Here is a 19,207-nt window from a genome sequence, read left to right on the forward strand (position 1 = left end):
CTTGGGGGTCTTGAACCTGGGTCCTCAGCATCCCAGTCCGACACTCTATCCACTGTGCCACCGCCTGGTCAGGTGCAGTTTACTTTTATTAGATTGTTTTAGATACCACTGTTATTGTGGATTTTTAACTTTTGTTATCCCATATTCCTTAATCAGACCTTTCACAGTTTAAGTTCAGTTCTTTCCTTTGAATGTTTAACTTTTCTTGGCATACCTTTAAGCCATTGAATGGAGGCAGTAAGGGCTCTTCTCTTGTGAAACTTTAGAAGTGGTCCATTAAAGCATCCCATTTGCTGCTGAGCTAATGGTATGTGATTGTCAAAAGTTAACTAATGCATTTTCTATACCCATTGAGATGATTATCCTTTTTCACTTTGTGTGTGTGTGTGACAGAGACAGGAAGGGAGATGAGAAGCAGTAGTTGCATCACTTTAATTTTTCATTGATTGCCTTTCATATGTGCCTTGACCAGAGATCTCCCACTGAGCCAGTGACCCCTTGTTCAAGCTAGCAACCATGGGGTCATGTTAACGATCCTGCGCTCAAGCTGGTGAGCCTGTGCTCCAGCCAGCAACCTCAGGGTTTCAAACGTGCGTCCTCAGTGTCCCAGGTTGGTGCTCTGTCTACCACACCACGACCAGTCAGGCTCGCCTTTGTTTTCTAATGTTTCCTTTCTCCTTGCTGAATTTGACTTGTTAGTGCTTTGAAGATTTTGTTTATTGATTTAAGAGGAGAAAGATAAAAAGAGGGCAGGAGCAGGAAGCATCAACTTGTAGTAGTTGTTTGTCATATGTACCTTGACCAGGCAAGTCTCCCAGGGTTTCGAACTGGCAACCTCAGCTTTCTAGGTTAGCACTCTTTCTTTTTTTAAGATTTTATTTAATGAATTTTCAAAGAGAGAAGAGAGGCAGGAGTAGCCAGAAGTATCGACTCACAGTTGCTTCACTTCAGTTGTTCATTGCTTGCTTGTCGTATGTGCCTTAACTGGGCAAACCCAGTTTCGAACTGGCGACCTCAGTGTCCCAGGTCGACACTCTCCACTATGCCACCACAGGCCAGGCAGTACTTTTAAGATTTTAAATGTTTTCGTAAGTGATCTTAGATGTTAATTTTATTGTGCTTTATTTTGCTATCATAGTTATTCTAGCTTCTATAAAATTAAGTCAAGTAGCCTTCCCTGGTTCATTCTCAGAAAACACCTCGTGTAAAGCAGAGGTTTAGCCTTGAAAGTTTAAAATCACTCTTCTATTAAAACTAGACCTGGAATCTTTTGGAAAGGATTTTATTTTACTAATTAAAACTCTACTTTAGCCTGACCAGGTGGTGGCGCAGTGGATAGAGCGTCGGACTGGGATGCGGAAGGACCCAGGTTCGAGACCCCGAGGTCGCCAGCTTGAGCGCAGGCTCATCTGGTTTGAGCAAAGAGCTCACCAGCTTGGACCCAAGGTCGCTGGCTCCAGCAGGGGGTTACTCGGTCTGCTGAAGGCCTGTGGTCAAGGCACATGTGAGAAAGCAATCAATGAACAACTAAGAAGTCGCAACGCGCAACGAGAAACTGATGATTGATGCTTCTCATCTCTCTCCGTTCCTGTCTGTCTGTCCCTGTCTATCTCTGCCTCTGTAAAAAAAAAAAACAACTCTACTTTAAATTTCTGAGTTTATAATTGCCATTTTGTAGTAGCGTAAAAACTTTCAAGGTTAAGTTTTATATCGTTGAAAAATATCTTGGCCCTGTCCGGTTGGCTCAGAGGTAGACCATCATCAGCCCAGTGTGTGGAAGTCCCGGGTCTGATTCCTGGTCAGAGCACACAGAAGTGACCATTTGCTTCTCGACCCCTCCCCTTCTTGTTTCTCTCTCTTCCCTGGGCGCTGAAGATGGCTCTGTGGTCTCTACCTCAGGCTCTAGGCAGAGCTAGGTTGCTAAGCAACTGAGCAATGCCCCAGATGGGCAGAACATCGTCCCCCTAGTAGGCTTGCTGGGTGGATCCCAGTCAGGGTGCATACAGGAGTCAGTCTCTCTGCCTCCCACTTAATAAAAAAAAAATAAGTAAAAGAAAAATGTATCTTAAGGCCATAAACTTACCATTGTGTGCGTGTGCGTGTGCGAACAGAGAGACAAACAGGAAGGGAGAGAGATGAGAAGCATCAATTCTTCATTGTAGCACCTTAGTTGTTCATTGATTACTTTCTCATATGTCCCTGGACTGGGGGCTACAGGAGAGCGAGTAATCCCTTGCTCAAGCCAGCAACCTTGGACTTCAAGCCAGTGACCTCAGGGTTTGAACCTGGGTCCTCTGTGTCCCAGTCCAGTGCTCTATCCACTGCGCCACCTCCTAGTCAGGCTGCTTCTTAATCTGTATCCCTTGAGTTGCCTTTCAATGCTTGATCCTTTGTCTTGTTTTGGATTCCACTGGACTGGATATAATTTAGTAACACTGATGTGTTTACCAGCTTGATACAAAGAGCTGGGAGCATTGTGGTCCAAAGGAGAGCACTGTGCTGGCTGCGTTAGAGAGGAAAAACAATCGCCAGGGCCTATGGCCCCTGTATACAGAAAATGTATCCCCATCATTTGTCTTTTCAGAGCAAAATCTGGAGCGGCAAGTGTTACAGACACAGTGCAGACGGCTGGAGGCCCAGCACTACAGCCTCAGCCTCACAGCAGAGCAGCTCTCCCACAGCATGGCGGTGAGTCTTGGGATGCCACACATGGGAAAAGGAAAGGAAATCAGATACTGGGGAGGTCTTCTTAAAACACTCTGCTTTTATGGTTTAACCTAACGTTTCAAATTTGGGTCTGAGAGCCCCATACAGACACGTTTTGAGGGGAAATCCTGCCCTTAAAGAGTTTAAAACTTGTGATCTTCGGTGAGGGGGAGAATTCAAGGTGTCAGTTGATTACCTTAGGAGGTAGGCATTGTTAATTTATAGAATATTATTGATCCTGGAAAGATGAAAAGGGTATATATATGTATTCCTCTTGGGGGATTATTTATTGCCTTTGTCATTCTTTCCTCTGCTGTGATTTGCTAAGGAGGGAAGAGGAATTTACTAAAGGAGTCAAGTTATTGATGAAAACAAACAAGCCTTCCCCTTGCAGCCTGGCTCAACAGGTCTTCCAACTGTGACTTGTGACAAACCCCGAGGGCTTCCTCCCACTGCTGGGATGTGGGGTTTATCTCAGATCAGGTCTGTACATCTTGGCCATTCCTGAGGCAGCAAAAGTTTTATAGTATCAGGGCTTAATTTTTTTAATGCCAGGGCTGAAGCTGAGACAATGGTGGACATATTTAGACAACCTAAAACTTTGGAAGAACAAGTTCAGACTGCCCCCAGAGGCCACTGTAAGAACACGGACCTGGGAGGAGGATGTTTTTAAAAGTGCCAGAGATTTGCTTTTCCAAGTGGCCTCCAGCACACTTCTGCATTACGCGGGTTCCATGAAACCCATTTGTTTAATGTGACTCTCTCTCTCTCTCTCTGTAGGAATTGAGGAGCCAGAAACAGAAGATTGTCTCAGAAAGGGAGCGACTCCAGGCGGAACTGGATCACTTACGGAAGTGCCTTGCATTGCCTGCAATGCATTGGCCTAGGGGTTACTTTAAGGGATATCCTAGGTGACGGTTTCCCTTGCACTAGGCCGAACCTATAGTATAGAAATATTATCTATTTTATTACCTTGAATATTTAATATTTTTCACTGGGAGGTTTGAAGCTTAAAAAAAATAATAAGAATGTGCCATGCATGAAGCAAAGGATTCCAGGCTCCAGAAAAAGAACGAATTCGCCTTGACTTCAATGCAGTTGAATCACCTTTGTAATTCTGCGAGCAACCATTGTAGGACAACATCCATAGGTTGTTTTGTTTTTTTATAAGGCAGTTTTATTCTTTCCCCATATCACCATTTTTAAATCTGAAAATGAAGGCTCCATTACCAACACTAAAACTTTATCATTTGTAACCCCTGGGTACATTAGATTGGATCAAACTGCTTGTGTTCTCTTTCTTGTGTTGCCATATTACTATGCCTCAAGACCCAAGTTTGCTTTTGCTGCAGTGTGGGGTTGGTCTCATTCCTCCCTGGGACTGCGACCTGCTTCAGATGAATGAAGGTGGGGTGCATTTTAAGTAAAGGGCTTGTTTCAGTTTAGTTTTCTGTAAAATTTTCTTCAAAGCAACAAGTCCTAGGAGCACACAAAGCAACAGTACTGAAGCCTCACCCATAGGCTTTTCCCTGGAAAAGCTCTTACCTAAAGATAAAACAAATCGACAAACTGAAGGTACCTTTTTTACTCCGTGGGGGAAATGTACAGAGATCTTATGTATACATATATTCACCCCCACCAAATTGTTGCTGCAGTGGGGGGTGTTTTCATACAAACAAATTTTGAGAGAAAAGTCAAAGGTGCTTCAGCCTTGTACTGTGTATATATATTAAAAAAAAAACAAAGTTTTGTATGTTTTTATTACTTTAATTATTGTTATAAAAAGCCTGCCATTTTTAATATGTGGTTTGGGGGGATTTTTGTTTGTTTGTTTTCCTGTTTGGGGGTTTTGTTTGTTTTTGTTTTTTGTTTTTTCTGGGCAAAAAAAAAACTTGCTTTTAGTGTTTGTACTGCTGCTGGTCAGGACATTAAATATTGAAGTGTTTTTAAAAATTAAAGAAGAAGAAAAGTAAAAGAGCTTACCACTGGCGCCTATGCGATCACTTCATTTTTGAGTTGCACCAGAAAATGATGTAGAAAGCCATGTGTTACTTACCTCCTCCTCTCCCCCTCCCCCCAGCTCTGGACCGCATACAGCAGTGTCCCCAGTTGCTGTTAGTGAGGAGGGGCTAGTCTATGGTGAACAAGACAGATACTGGGTGTGCACCTATGTGTGCACATACAGACATGGGGCTCTGTTGAAGAACCTTTTCAGGAAGTGAGCAGTTTCTGTGATAGAATTCTAAGGTGTCTTACAGCAGTCTGAGAACAGGTGCAAAGTAGAAACTTTAGAGGCTTTATTTAGATGCAAAGCTTTGTAAAAGCCTAAAAAGTAGAATAAACAATGTCGGAGCTGAACTTCTCCTCCTTTTGAACTGACTGTGACAAGCACAGAAGCAGCTAGAAACTGGGATAATCAGATCAATGCAAAGCAATGGGGAAATTTTCCTTTTTGTCCCAGTTACCGCTCATTCAGGCAAGGTTTAATCTAGATCAAGAAAGTTATCTCTTGCCTGAATGGGCTTGAACCAGAGGCTAAAGCAGCCAGTGGCTGGTCTGCCAGAGGGGGAAGGGGAGGAGGCCTGAGCTCGATCACGCCTCCCCTTCACCCAGGGGAAGGGCTGGCTGACCTTCCTGAAGGCTACTCAATGCGAACAGTGGCTGCACCCTCAGCCCCAGACCTCAGCTGTGCAGAACAGCTTGCTGGCAGATGGCATTGTGTCGCTTTATCTGTTCCCACACAGTTTGCTTTGTATGTCTGCCAAGAATCTTCCAGTTATTAGCAAACTCAGACAAAAAGTGCCGCCAGTATTATCAGCAGTCAACAAGCGCCTTCCTCTCCACAGAAACGACTTGAGGAGAACTAAGGGCTGTTCTGTGGGCCTCCTCCCCTGCAACGACATTGAGAGATCAACATGTTCCACAGGTGGGGACAGGTGTTTAGAGGGAGCTCTATTGCCAACAATCAGGGCAAAATATCACTGAATTTCTCTGTTTAAAATCTGCTTGCTGTTTCTGGTCTGAAAGCTTACGCGCTGCATCTTAGCACTCACTCCCAGTCCTCCTCCTCCATCACAATGTCTGGGTACTTTTGCTGATTAGCTTTGATAATGGCCTTGACTAAAAGTAAAAGAAAAATGTAAATCTAGTAACCTGATGGGAAAGAAAAGCACAGCCCCACCCCTTCACCAGCCAAGAGTCCCTTGGTTGGGTTTGCTTTGTTACGGGAGGAGGTCATGGCCATCCCAGGGGTGGAAGAAGTGTCACTACACTAGTATTAACTGCTTTTCCTCCTGCCCCTTGAAAGCACCAGGTTTACCCTGCACTTGAGCGTCTCTTTCACTCTGCCACATCAAACTCCCACCCATCTCTGGAGATCTCTGAATATTCTTGGGCTCAAGAAGTAATATGACAATCAGAATATAACTATAAACCAGAACAGGCAGCATGAGTAAGAAAAAAAAGTATCTTGCAAACAAGTGCACCACTTAGACATAGTAGTACCCAATAATGGGTTTTCCCTCCAAAAATTAAATCTTATAACAAACTTATTTTCATCTCATCTAAGTTTCTTTTCAATTTGGGCTTAAGACGGACGAGTACACACTCGGAAGGTTTTTGTTCAGCTATTTCATGTTGAGTTTGAAAGACAAAGTTCAGAAGTACACCGGATTTGCTCTAGAATTGATTTTGCAGACTCAGTATTTTCGTGAAGACCCCAATCCTTCACGACCTCATGTGCTTCCTGTGGCACCTGGAGGAGACACTGCCTTCTGTCCTCTGAAGGGGGGTTCGCTAAATTTGTGAAGGATACACCTTCCAAAACTGAATTACATGGCTCTGCATTTGATCAGATCTTTAGAAACAAACCAGTTTTCCCCCAAAATTGGTACTACACACCTGATCATTTGAAAATGAGTTGGTTTTATTTCATATCATCAGATAAACATTTTTTAAAAAAATGATTTAATCCATTGTCTAAGATAAATGACCAAGATAGGATTTTCAACAGTTCAGTCTATATGCTAAAGGAATAAAACAATAAATTGGCATGGGCATTCTAGTAAGTTATATATACCCTTAAGGAACTTCCAAGAACATTCAAAGGAGCCCACATTTAAGCAGTGAAGAAATATAACACAGGAAATCTTAAGTTTATACATGGAATGGTATTTTCCTCAATGCTGCCAAATCTCAAGTGATTAAATCAAGATACTCCCTTTCCCTCTGAGCCATGTTGTTTTTTTAAATGTAGAAAATTCCATGGATTCACCACAAGATGGAGATGGTCAGTTCTGTTAACTCTTAAATAAGTGTATATTAGCCACTTAGCAGCACTCCCTATACTCTTCCAAGTAACCAAGCTGTTGACTTCCTTACTACTTGCAGTAGCCTGTCCCCAACTTTTTGATCCAGCACTTAACTTAAACTCCTTAACTCTGCCTTGACCTGAGGAAGACCATGCTAATTGGTTGTTACTTTGTATGTACCCTGTGCTTAATTGCTAGAACAGTAACCAGTACATGGGAGGGAGGAGGAACGGTGCCTCGGTCACTCTTGGGGCAGTTTAGATGCTGTGAAAATTAAACCTGTTCTAAGTGTACTTGTTTGAATTAATTGTATTGTAATATTATTTGTTGAATGTAGTAATTAGGTATTTATGAATATATTGCTGTAATTTCTGACAACATCCAAAAAAATAAAATCTTCCTAAATCCTGTTAAGAGGAAAATCTTTTTTATGTTATAATAAAGCAAGGCCAAATTAAAAAACAAAACAAAACTCAAGTTATATAGCTTTATAGGTAAAATGTGAAAACAGATTCAGCTGTACCTCAGATTTTTTTTTTTTTTTTTTTTTTTTACAGAGACAGTCCGAGAGAGGGATAGACAGGGACAGACAGACAGGAACGGAGAGAGATGAGAAGCATCAATCAGTTTTTCGTTGTGACACCTTAGTTGTTCATTGATTGCTTTCTCATATGTGCCTTGACCACAGGCCTTCAGCAGACCGAGTAACCCCTTGCTTGAGCCAGCTGGTGAGCTTTTGCTCAAACCAGATGAGCCCACGCTCAAGCTGGCGACCTCGGGGTCTCAAACCTGGGTCCTCGGCATCCCAGTCCGACGCTCTATCCACTGCGCCACCACTTGGTCAGGCTGTACCTCAGATTTTAAGAGAAAGGTATTAAGGGCAAGAACAGATAACGCAGGATTCCTTACGCTCCACAATAACGTGGTTTCATTCTAGAAGATTCCCCAGGTTAAATCTGAAGGACTAAGTATGAGTTAGAAGAAAAGGCAAGTTCTATCATCTGAAAGCAACTCTAAACAGTCACCTTAAACGACAGACAAGGTCTCGTGTCCTACTCCCTCCATGTGAAAACATCAGCGAAATAAGCATCAGTGCCTTGCTAGAGGGACATCTAGGTGGGTAGCAGGTTGGAACAGAAAAACAGTGCTCCAATCACTTGAAATAGGTTTGGACTCTAAACACTGAAGGGCAAATACCAGCAGATACTCCCTGGGCTCAGCTGATCCTGTGTGTACAACTCTTCAAAATAAATCAAGATAGCATGCTGCTGCTTTTGACAACACCACAGTCAAACCAGCTAGTTACAGAACCTTCTACTCACTGTATGACTCTAGACCCGTGATTTTCAACTGGTGTGCTGCAAGAATTTTTAAAACATGTAATACCTACCTGACTATTTAGTCAGAAGCCCTGACCTCTTTTCCAAACTTTGATTGTCAAAAAAAATGACAGCCAACACAACACTAGCTGTCTAGTGTGAATCAAAATTTTACCTTTTTTTTGGTAGTGGTGGTTGTTAGTTTGGCAAAACACGTATTTTTTGGTGTGGTGCAGAATTTTAGTAATTAGCGTATGTGTGCTATGAGATGAGAAAAGTTGAAAAATCACTGCTATAAATAATTTTCCCCTCTCAAGGTAATATAATTTCTATGAGGAATTTAGCAATTCCAAAATGCTATAATTGAAATGTTTTTCACTTAGATAAATTTTTCTCAGAGTCTTTCCCTGAAAACCATCAAGAGCAATATTGTAGGTACCCCAGTCACTATATTGTGTCTATATGTGCCTAGCATTGTGTCTTCACTCACACCCTCAATAACAATTAGCTTTTTCCTGACTTTCCTTGATAAGCTAAAGCATCCCCTTAAACCAGAAGTAGCTAACAGAACAAGATACAACCAGAGTCTGAAGTTCACAACTGCCTTCTACACACCTCAGTTTGGTCTATCGGATCATTTTAGCCACATGGCTTACTCCTGGTTGGTAGTTAAGCAGGGGGGGAAAAGCCCAACAGAGATTGGGTTGATTCTATCTTTGCTGTGTTATCAGGGCTTAGGTGATCAACACCAGTCAGCACCACAAGCCACTCATCTGCCATCCTTCTCTGTGGAGCAATCTCTAGTCTAAGTTTAGCCCAAGAGATCCATATCAAAAAAGAAAAATCCCCAGGGCCACATCACTACTTGTATGTCTACCTTTTCAAAGCAACTTCTAACGTCACTGAGTGCTGACCCACACATAACAGTTTGGTGCAGGAGACCTGAGACTCGTCTAGGGAGAAGAGCTTGTTTGCCAAAGCTCTTTTGGCTTCTAGAGATAGATGTGGAATTAAAGAATATCCTGAGGGCTAAGCCCAACCTGTTGCTTTCCAGCAATGATGAGTCTGTTTTTTCATTACGGGGTTTTTTTTTTGTTGTTTTTTTTTGTATTTTTCTGAAGCTGGAAACGGGGATAGACAGACAGACTCCCGCATGCGCCCAACCGGGATCCACCCAGCACGCCCACCAGGGGGCGATGCTCTGCCCCTCCGGGGCATCGCTCTGTCGCAACCAGAGCCACTCTAGCGCCTGGGGCAGGGGCCAAGGAGCCATCCCCAGAGCCCGGGCCATCTTTGCTCTAATGGAGCCTCGCTGCAGGAGGGGAAGAGAGAGACAGAGAGGAAGGAGAGGGGGAGGGTTGGAGAAGCAGATGGGTGCTTCTCCTGTGTGCCCTGGCCAGGAATCGAACCCGGGACTTCTGCACGCCAGGCCAACGCTCTACCACTGAGCCAACTGGCCAGGGCTCATTACGTTTTTCTTACATTCAACAACATTCCTAGAAATCCAGGACTCTTGAGTAGTTCTACCATGTCCTGAGCACTCACACACCACCCGGCAAGCCTCCTGCCACAGACACACAAGGCCTTTACAAATCAAAGGTCATTCTCTAGAAGTCCTGAGACTGGGCACTTTCAGAAGGCTGCAGGTTTGTGCGGAGTTTATACATGTGATTGAGTGCTTGTGTAAGGAAAGCCCCGCTGGTGTTGATCTCCATCAAGGTCAAGTTATCCAGCTAGAACACAAGAGAAAACAGACTGCGTTGGTTGAGGAGTTTCTGATTTTGGAAAAAGGTAAATCTACTGAACAAATATAAGAAACCAATGATAATTTTTAAAAGCACAGCCAGTAATTTCTGCTTGTGACAGCCTAAGCAGGCAGAGTGCGGTAGGAAGTCCCTCGGCAGCACCTGGCCTTCCTGGGACCCCGGGGGGCAGCTGCTAGCGCAAAGGCCGACGGCACACCTACCTTGGCATGTGCCTCCTGCTGCTTCACGAAGCTGTCAGCAGACACCCGGAGTTTGGCTATGCGAGTGTCCCACACATCCTTGATCAAAGTGCGGATCTCATCTGCTTTTGGAATGTTGTCTGAAGCACTAGAGGAAGTAAAGGTGAAATGACTACATAAGGAAGCATTCCGTAAACTAAAGCAATATCTAGCTAGAAATGGCTTTAAAAAAAAAGGTTGCTTAGGTTCGAGGAAATACACAAACTGTTCTAGATAGACTCAAAATTTGTTTTGCTTTTGCTTTGTTTTCAATTTTAAGATGTAAGCATTTCTAGCAGTTAAGCTTGGTGCCAAGAAAATTCAGCCATGATTCACACAGATATTTATGCTCATGTTACCTGTCCCCTGGCAGGCAGTGGCACAAGGACTTCTGTTTCCTAAAATAATTATCAGAGAATAAGCTCTAAGTTGGACATATTTGGTCCCAGGATAACTGTTCTGTGCTATAAAATTTCCATCCAGAATAAATTTGTTTCGAGGCTGGCTCAGAAGTCATGACTTCCATTGCTCATACTCCATCAGTTATCTGAGGGCTTACAACCTGCCAGGGAAAGAAGACAATAGTTCTGTGCCAGGCACTGGGGTCAGCACCACACAGCATTTCTAGCCTCACAAAAGCCCTGAAGGGTAGGTATCAGCCTACTCTACAGAGAAAAATGTCTACAAAAATCACAGCAGAAATCACAAATTAGCATAATCTGAGCACACCTATACATACTGAATTCTATACATAGTAAATTCTGGGTAAAAGTCTGAACTAGATTCAGCGAGAGGTGATCACAGCCTTCCTGTGAAGATTTTTGAAACTAATCTTTGAGGGAAAAGACAAACTGGAAGATAAAAGCAGAATCCAACATCATTCATCACCAGGCATTCTAGGATAAGCTGGAAATGATCTCTCTACATGCTAAAATTAGCTTCTGATTAGTAGACAGAGAATTAGTGGTATAAAAGTTAGGTAGTAGATTTTACTTAAAGCCCAAACATTTGGATCCTTTGCTCTGAACAGCAGGTTAAAAGAACAAAGGACCCTAGCTGCTTGTTAACTGAACTGCAGAACAAAGATACAATTAAGTCCCTTAGCCAAATGAATTTTAAAGAATTCTAAAACAAGAGTTTCAAAAGGAAATGCATACATAATTTACTGAGCTTCAAAAACAAGAGGAACAGGGCCTCACCTCTGCTTCCAGGTTCTCCCATCCCAGCCACACACCCGCTGTCACAGCAGGCTTTCTTACATCCATAGATGGCACACTCCTTCCTGAACACCCTCCCAGGGCCCGCCACCGACAGAGGAGAAGCCTCGGCTCCCCCACCCCCACATAGGCTACATGGGCCTCAGCAGCTCTGCCTCCCAAACCCATCGTGTCCTTTCACACCTCTGTGTTCTCCCCTAGTAAATTTTTCCTCATCTTTCTAGCCTAAGATCCTTTCTCTGGCACCACCTGGCATCAGGGTCATATCCCAACATACTCCAAGCAGCATTTATCACACTAGTGTAACTACTGGGTAAGAGTCACATCTCTCTCCCACTAAACCAGGAACTCAAGCTAATTATCAGTATCTAGTGGAACACTTAATAAGCTGGGAAATGCAGCCTAATATCAACTGAAGGCCAAGTCTGGGTTATGTGGCTCAAATTTTCATTTGCATCTAGAAATGCCATTTAGTGGGCCCCTAGCCCTTGCTCTACAGCAGGTAATAGAGCTCCCCATGTTTTGTTCTAGTTCTTTTCTTGAATCCATCTATTAAAAGGTGCCAAAGCCCTGGCTGGATGGCTCAGTGGTAGAGCATCGGCCTGGCGTGCAGGAGTCCCGGGTTCGATTCCCGGCCAGGGCACACAGGAGAGGCGCCCATCTGCTTCTCCACCCCTCCCCCTCTCCTTCCTCTCTGTCTCCCTCTTCCCCTCCCGCAGCCAAGGCTCCATTGGAGCAAAGTTGGCCTGGGCGCTGAGGATGGCTCTATGGCCTCTGCCTCAGGCGCTAGAATGGCTCTGGTTGCAACAGAGCAACACCCCAGATGGGCAGAGCATCGCCCCCTGGTGGGTGTGCCAGGTGAATCCCAGCTGGGCACATGCAAGAGTCTGTCTGACTGCCTCCCCGTTTCCAACTTCAGAAAAATACAAAAATAAATAAATAAATAAAAGGTGCCAAAGGCTTGACTTTTTGTAAATTATATTCTGGGTATGTTCCAAGCAAAATTATCCACTTTCCTTCCCCCTCCACTGTTTTTCATTTATTCATTCATTCATTCAACAAACATGTGAACACCAGGTACTATACTAACACACACAAGATGCAGTCCCTGCCCATTCAAACAAGGGGTGGGGGGAAGAACATATCCAGACAGGAGATTAGAAAATTATAACTGACAATTATTCTGTGGAGGTGTACAGAGATGCCAAAAGGACAGGGGGACAGGAAAGGAGTATCTGTTACACTAAACCAAAGGAGGGAGCAGGGAATAATAGATGGACTTTCTGGCAGAGGGTGCAGTATATGCAAAGCCCTGAGGACCTTGATATGCATAAAGTAAAAGAAGCCAATGTGAGCCAGAAACTTAGAGAATCAGAGGGAAGAACTGTAAGAGAGCTATGAGAGAAGAAAGGAGGAAACCAGCCTATGCAGTGCTTTGAATACCGTGATCAGGACTTTACCCTGGAAAGTAGGAGTAGGAGAGCCACATGGCAGCTTTATCTTTATCTGGCTGTAATGTGGAGAGTGCATTAGAAGCTAAAGGGGATCCAGAAGTGGATGTAGGGAAACGATTTACTACAGCACATATCTGCCACCAGTGGGCCTTTCTTATAGCTCAGATTCAGAGGCAAATATGAGTCCTCTAGCCTTTCATGTGACAGACATGCAAGAACTCAAATGCACATACTTAAAGAATAAAAAGGGGTAAGCCTTATTAATAAAACATATTTATAGTTAAGAAAAGACTACTGCTGGAAATGATGATGGAGGCTCATACTGAGCTCAAATGTCAAGTGATAATTAGAAGGTAGAATGAAAAGAACTAAGGGATTTACCAGGAGAGGGAGGGGTGGAGAAAAGGAAAAACAAGCAAGGGAGAGAGAATCTGGGCAAGTGTACCTGTGCAGAGCTGACTCCTAGATTACTGATCTGAGCAACTGGGTAGCCACCTTGGTAATGGGTGGGAACAAGAAAGGAAGGGCAGGGGTGAAGGGATGAGAATCGTGAGCTCAATCTTACATGTGGACTCGAAGAAGTGAGCCTACTTACTGATTTAACAGGAGTTTGGTCAGTTCCATGTAGTAAGGGCTAGGCATAGGGGTGAAAGTGTCTTCCATTCGTTCATGATCCCTAATCTTCTCCAACTTTTCTGAAATTTAGAAATAAATAGATTTTACAGCCACCATAACCAAAATATTTTTTAAACCTTTCAAATTTACCAAGTGACTATATTACCTATTCAACGAACTTACAAATACATCAAAAACAGTTTTTGGGCCTGACCAGGCGGTGGCGCAGTGGATAAAACATCAGACTGGGATGCGGAGGACCCAGGTTCGAGACCCTGAGGTCGCCAGCTTGAGCGCAGGTTCACCTGGTTTGAGCAAAAGCTCACCAGCTTGGACCCAGGGTCACTGGCTCGAGCAAAGGGTTACTCAGTCTGCTGAAGGCCCGAGGTCAAGGCACATATGAGAAAGCAATCAATAAACTAAGGTCTCGCAATGAAAAACTTAATGATTGATGCTTCTCATCTCTCTCCGTTCCTGTCTGTCTGTCCCTGTCTATCCCTCTCTCTGACTCTCTGTCCCTGTAAAAAAAAAAAAAAAACAAAAAAACCCCCAGTTTTTGGAATATCATTTGTACCACTAACTATAATAGATAATTCAGGGCCTAGTTCCTCAAAAACTCTGAGAAGGCGTAAATTATTGTTACTATTGTTGCTTTGGCCTGAAGATTATATTAATAAAAAGAGTGGCAGTCAGAAGTTCTTTTCTTAGTGAAAAAGCAAAGTATTCTACTTTTGATGCAAGAAGTGATGAATGTAACCAGTGACTATAGAAATTTATTTCCACTAAGCCTTCAGAAGAGCAAGTCAACTTACAACTACAGCCACTCCAGTCTGGGGTGAGATGATAATGGGGGAAGGAGGTGTTGAAAGCCCAGCATCTGGAATCAAATAGCCAAGCCCAACACCTTCCAGCATTGCATTCCTCTCCATATGCCGCACTGCCTCATGCCCTCTCTTCCTGCCTTAATAGCCTGAGAAAACTTCCAGTCCTAAATCTGGACTGCACACTGTGGCTAAGGAACACACACAGACACAAGTATGCCGTGGGGTCTCACTTTAAAGGACTGACCACCTATCTGTAGGGACCAATGGTACTATCCAGCAATCCTATAAAATATTCCTGGTCCATTCACCCTCTGACTTTTGATCGTGCCCAACCTCATCATGTCTTCTCCCCTCATCTCAGTGCGCCAGCTCTAAGTTGCCACCTTGCTGAGTGCCCACGTGCTCCTGCCACATCTTCCTAACCCCTGCCACCTCCTCCCCGTCTCTGTCCCCATACACAGGTATGCACTGGACCCTCCTCTCTCATCTGCACAGAACACCAACCACTCCAGCAACTGTCTCCCTCTCGTAAATGATCATTGTTTCCTCTCACTGTGTGACCATCCCACCAAACACACTGTAACAGCTTCCACCTTAAAAGAAACCCTGACACCAAATCTTTCTCCAACTATCAATCCATTTCTCATGCCCTTTGCAACAAAACTTTAAGAATTGAAACTGGCATTAACTCCCCCTCAATCAGAGGGGTGTCTATCCCACACTTCCACAGCACAGGTACACCAAGGCCAAACCCAATGGCTAGGCCTCAGTTTCCAAATTTGATGAGGGTCAATCCTCTTCCTCGGAGTCTATTTCTTGTTTAGCTTCTGGAACACCAGAGTTCTCGTCTCGCCAATTCCTCCTGGTCTTCCTGACCCCTCAACACTGCGGTGCAGGGTTCAGTTCCCTGACCTTCTATGCCACCTAACCCACATTCCATACGATCTCTTTCCTGCCTCATTTAAATACCATCTATATGCTCATGACTACATCCAGATTTACATCCCCAGATAAGCCCCTTCCCTGAATTCCTGACTCAATTTCTTCACTGCCCACATTATTCCACGTGAATTCCCACCTGGCACCTCCGGTATAACATGTCCAAACCCCCACTCCTGATGTCCACTTTAGCCCACACACTGCTCCTGCCATCTTCCCTGTCTCAGAAAACAGCAACTCCACCTCCTTCTGGAGCTCAAGCCAACAACCCTGGTGCTAGTCCTTAATTAACTTTTCCCTCTCTCAGTCCACAGCCAGTTCTTCAGCAAATCCTGCTGATTCTTCCTTCAAAGTATGTCTGCACTCCAACCACTAATGCCCTTAGTCAGCTGCTCGAACCACTCAGCTCTTGCCTGGGCAACTCTCTACTGCTCTCTCCCCACACACATCTTCTCTGCACAGCAGACTCACTTCTTTTCTTTTTTAAAAGCTAAATCAGAATTTATTAAAAAAAAAAAAAAGCTAAATCAGAGTATGAAATACACATGTTCAAACCCTGCAAGAAATCAAAAAGACACAACACCCAATGTTGTGGAACATTGGAAACTCCTGGACATTGCTGGTGGGATTACAATAATGGCTCAACACTCTGGAAGACTGGTTGGTAGTTTCTTATAAAGTTAAGCACAGTCCGCCCTATAACTCTGCCATTCCATCACTCTAGGTATTTATTTACCCAAGAGAAATAAAAACATATCCACAAAAACTTAGACAAGACTGTTCATAGCAGCCATATTCACAATAGCTAATAATGGGAAATAACACAAATATGCACCAACATGAGAATGGGTGAGCAAATTGTGGCACACTCACAGACTAGAACACTACTCAGCAATAATAGAATATAGCGACACATCCAACAACAGGGGTGAATGTCAAAAGCATTATACTGAGTAAGTCAGAGACCAAGTCTGGCCTGCGGTGGCATGGAGGATAAGAGTGTCGGCCTGGAATGCTGAGGTCGCTGGCTCGAAACCCAGGGTTTGCCTGGTCAAGGCACATACAACAAGCAGTCAATGAACAACTCAAGTAAAGCATCTGTGAGTTGATACTTCTCACTCCCCGCCTCCTCTATTGTAAAACCAATAAATATTTAAAAATAAAAAAGTCAGAGACCAAAACTGACACACAAGGTGATTCCATTAATATGACATCCAAGAACAGGTAGAACCAATGTGGTGGCAGAATCAGAAAGCAGTCGGTTCATCCTGGCCAGGTAGCTCAGTTGGTTAGTGTCATCCTGATATGCCCAGGTTGTGGGCTCGATCCCCAGTCAGGGCACATATAAGAATCAACGAGTGACTGCATAAATGAATGGAATATGTGTGGCCCAAGACTATGAAGAAGCTCGCCTGGGCTAAGGTTTAGATGGGCCAAAACCGCCAGAGAGAATCTTAAATGAGGAGCCTTGAGGGATGCTGCCCTAACCAAGCCAGGCCTGGTAGGACTTAAAGAGCCCTTTAAAGCTGAAGGAATTTGAGTTTCCCACTTTGTTGCAGCACCACCACCGCCACTCACCCCTTCAGGACAGGGCGTAAGGAGGAGATGCCCAAGAAGTCTTCCTTAAACCGTATTGGAGTGTGCCTGGCTAAAGTGTCTTTGCTTCCAGGAGGCAGGCATCCCCCAGTGATTCCCAGCGGGGAGGAGACACGCAAAATCCCTCAGGGCTTTTCAAATTCTACGTGTGTGCCGACTACTACCCCCAATAAAATTAAGACTCTTTGCTATAATGAGCCACTCACATCTCTGAGATGGAGGGAAGATCACAAAAGTCAAGTCGGTCAAGCCTGTCTGCATCTTCCACGTGTTACTTGTCTTTTCTAACAGCTTTACTGAGGTACAATTAACGGACTATACAACTTACCCATTTTAAGTCAAGAACCCAATGGTTTTCAGTATATTCACAGAGTTGGGCAACATTTTTATTATTTCCAAAAAGGACTGCACACAATCCCTCCACCACCCCGAGACCCCCTTCCCTAGGCAAGTACTAATTTACTTTGTCTCTTATGGATTTGCCTGTTCTGGACAGTTCACATGAACGGAATGAGACAATACATGGTCTCTGTGTGTGTGTTTCAGTTAGCATACGGTTTTCCAATGTTCATCCACACTGTAGCATTCCTTTATATGACTGAATAATATTCCCTTGTGTGGACGGTGCATTACTTTCCTGCATTCTCTATAATGTGAGATAATGACTCTGCTCCTCAACATGGTAGTCTAGATACTGCGAATTCTAAATTAAAACAAACGCTTCTTTAGGGTCTTATAACACTTAACACTTTTCGTTTTAAAGCAAGATGAAATAGCTTTAAAAACAAAATCTGGCCCTGGCCGGTTGGCTCAGTGGTAGAACGTCGGCCTGGCGTGCAGGAGTCCCGGGTTCGATTCCCGGCCAGAGCACACAGGAGAAGCGCCCATCTGCTTCTCCACCCCTCCCCCTCTCCTTCCTCTCTGTCTCTCTCTTCCCCTCCCGCAGCCAAGGCTCCATTGGAGCAGAGTTGGCCCGGGCGCTGGGGATGGCTCTGTGGCCTCTGCCTCAGCGCTAGAATGGCTCTGGTTGCAGCAGAGCATCGCCCCCTGGTGGGCGTGCCGGGTGGATCCCGGTCAGGTGCATGCGGGAGTCTGACTGCCTCCCCGTTTCCAGCTTCAGAAAAATACAAAAAAAAAAAAAAAAAAAGAAAGAAAAAGAAAAAAAAAAATCTGGCCTGACCTGTGGTGGCGCAGTGGATAAAGCGTCAACCGAGAACGCTGAAGTCGCTGGTTCGAAATCCCGGGGAGTTGAAGCTGATGCTTCCTGCTCCTCCTCCCGTCTCTCCACACCGCTCCCCTCCCTTAAAAGAGTCTTTAAAAAAAAAAAATCTGAACTGAAAGTGATCTTCACACCCAAACTGACGGGACGCTGGTAACAGCGGTCAGCTGACTCTACGGAACCATTCATTCATTTCAGCCGCTGGGTGGGCCTGGAGCCGATGCAGCACCCGGCACCTTCCCCCACATCCTTACCCACATCCATCCACTCCGGAGGAAGCAGCCGACACTTCTGCCGCTCTTTCAGGTTGATCGCCAGCCACAGGGGCACTTGCACTGGAAGGCCGGGGTTGAAGGGCCCCAGGTCCCCCTGCCGGAGGGAAAACAAACCCCGGTACGCTGAAGGCACGACGGGACCTCGCAGCTCTCGATGAACAGCAGGGCACCGTGTAGAAAGCAGCACAAAGACAAGCCCCGCGGTCACGCAGGCGCGGGAGGCAGCCCACGTCTGCCCTCGCGCGTGGGGCTGGCCGCACCTGGAGCCCACCCGAGCCCGGTGTTTCCCGAGGCGCTGCGGGGACGCCGCCCGAGATCACCTGAGAGGCGCGGGTTCCGAACCTCCAGGGCTGACCTGCCCCGTCTCCCGGCTCCGAACCTCGCCCCCACCCAGTCCACGCAGGCCCCCGCGGGCTGGACATGCGAGTCCGCTGCCCGACCTCTTCCAGACGCCAGTTCCACCGGGTGGAGCCTGAGGCCAATGCCGGCCTGCGCCCTTACCCCGATGAGGTAGATCTTGTCCAGACTGAAGTTCGGAATAATGGTCACCAGCTCCTTCTCGGCCAGAAACTCCACCTGAGCTGCGTCCATGGCAGCGACAGCGGCCGGTTCTGGACTCGCCGGGCCTCCGGCCCCTCAGTCTCTCTGAGGAAGTGCAGCTGCCGCTGCTTTCCCGCCACAGCACGAAGCCCGCCCACCAGCCGGAAGAACCCTTGACCGGCCTATAGTAACGCGGCGCTGTCCCCCGG

At 45.2% G+C, this 19,207-nt stretch overlaps 2 protein-coding genes across 6 annotated transcripts in view; one reads left to right on the forward strand and one right to left on the reverse strand.

Annotated features, from left to right (window-relative positions):
* GSE1 (Gse1 coiled-coil protein) overlaps positions 1-7,440 on the forward strand; it is a 471,483-nt gene extending 464,043 nt beyond the window's left edge. For 2 of the 5 annotated variants that reach the window (XM_066349514.1, XM_066349513.1), the window contains 2 exons: positions 2,585-2,688; positions 3,487-7,440. In XM_066349514.1, coding sequence (XP_066205611.1) covers positions 2,585-2,688; positions 3,487-3,621 — 239 coding nt within the window. In that variant the 3' untranslated portion in view covers positions 3,622-7,440. The remainder of the gene's footprint in view (positions 1-2,584; positions 2,689-3,486) is intronic. The other 3 variants (XM_066349510.1, XM_066349515.1, XM_066349511.1) reach the window with 2 other exon arrangements.
* GINS2 (GINS complex subunit 2) lies at positions 7,126-19,145 on the reverse strand. The gene is made up of 5 exons (XM_066349516.1): positions 18,960-19,145; positions 18,438-18,552; positions 13,586-13,685; positions 10,302-10,428; positions 7,126-10,068 (listed from the first exon to the last, which is right to left on the reverse strand). Exons 1-5 carry the CDS (start codon positions 19,047-19,049, stop codon positions 9,943-9,945), a joined length of 558 nt encoding a protein of 185 aa, XP_066205613.1. The 5' UTR covers positions 19,050-19,145; the 3' UTR covers positions 7,126-9,942.
* Between the last annotated feature and the right edge of the window lie 62 nt (positions 19,146-19,207).

This window comes from Saccopteryx leptura, chromosome 9 (assembly GCF_036850995.1).
Source record: "Saccopteryx leptura isolate mSacLep1 chromosome 9, mSacLep1_pri_phased_curated, whole genome shotgun sequence".
NCBI lineage: Eukaryota > Metazoa > Chordata > Mammalia > Chiroptera > Emballonuridae > Saccopteryx > Saccopteryx leptura.

Bases quoted from the DNA above. Each gene is read 5' to 3' on its own strand.
- GINS2 (XM_066349516.1), bottom strand. From the start codon at position 19,049: ATGGACGCAGCTCAGGTGGAGTTTCTGGCCGAGAAGGAGCTGGTGACC. The intron at 18,553-18,959 runs GTAAGGGCGCAG...TCCCTCCGGCAG, and splicing joins ACAAGATCTACCTCATCGGG to GGGGACCTGGGGCCCTTCAA. The intron at 10,069-10,301 runs GTAGGTGTGCCG...CTTGTGTTCTAG, and splicing joins AGCAGGAGGCACATGCCAAG to CTGGATAACTTGACCTTGAT.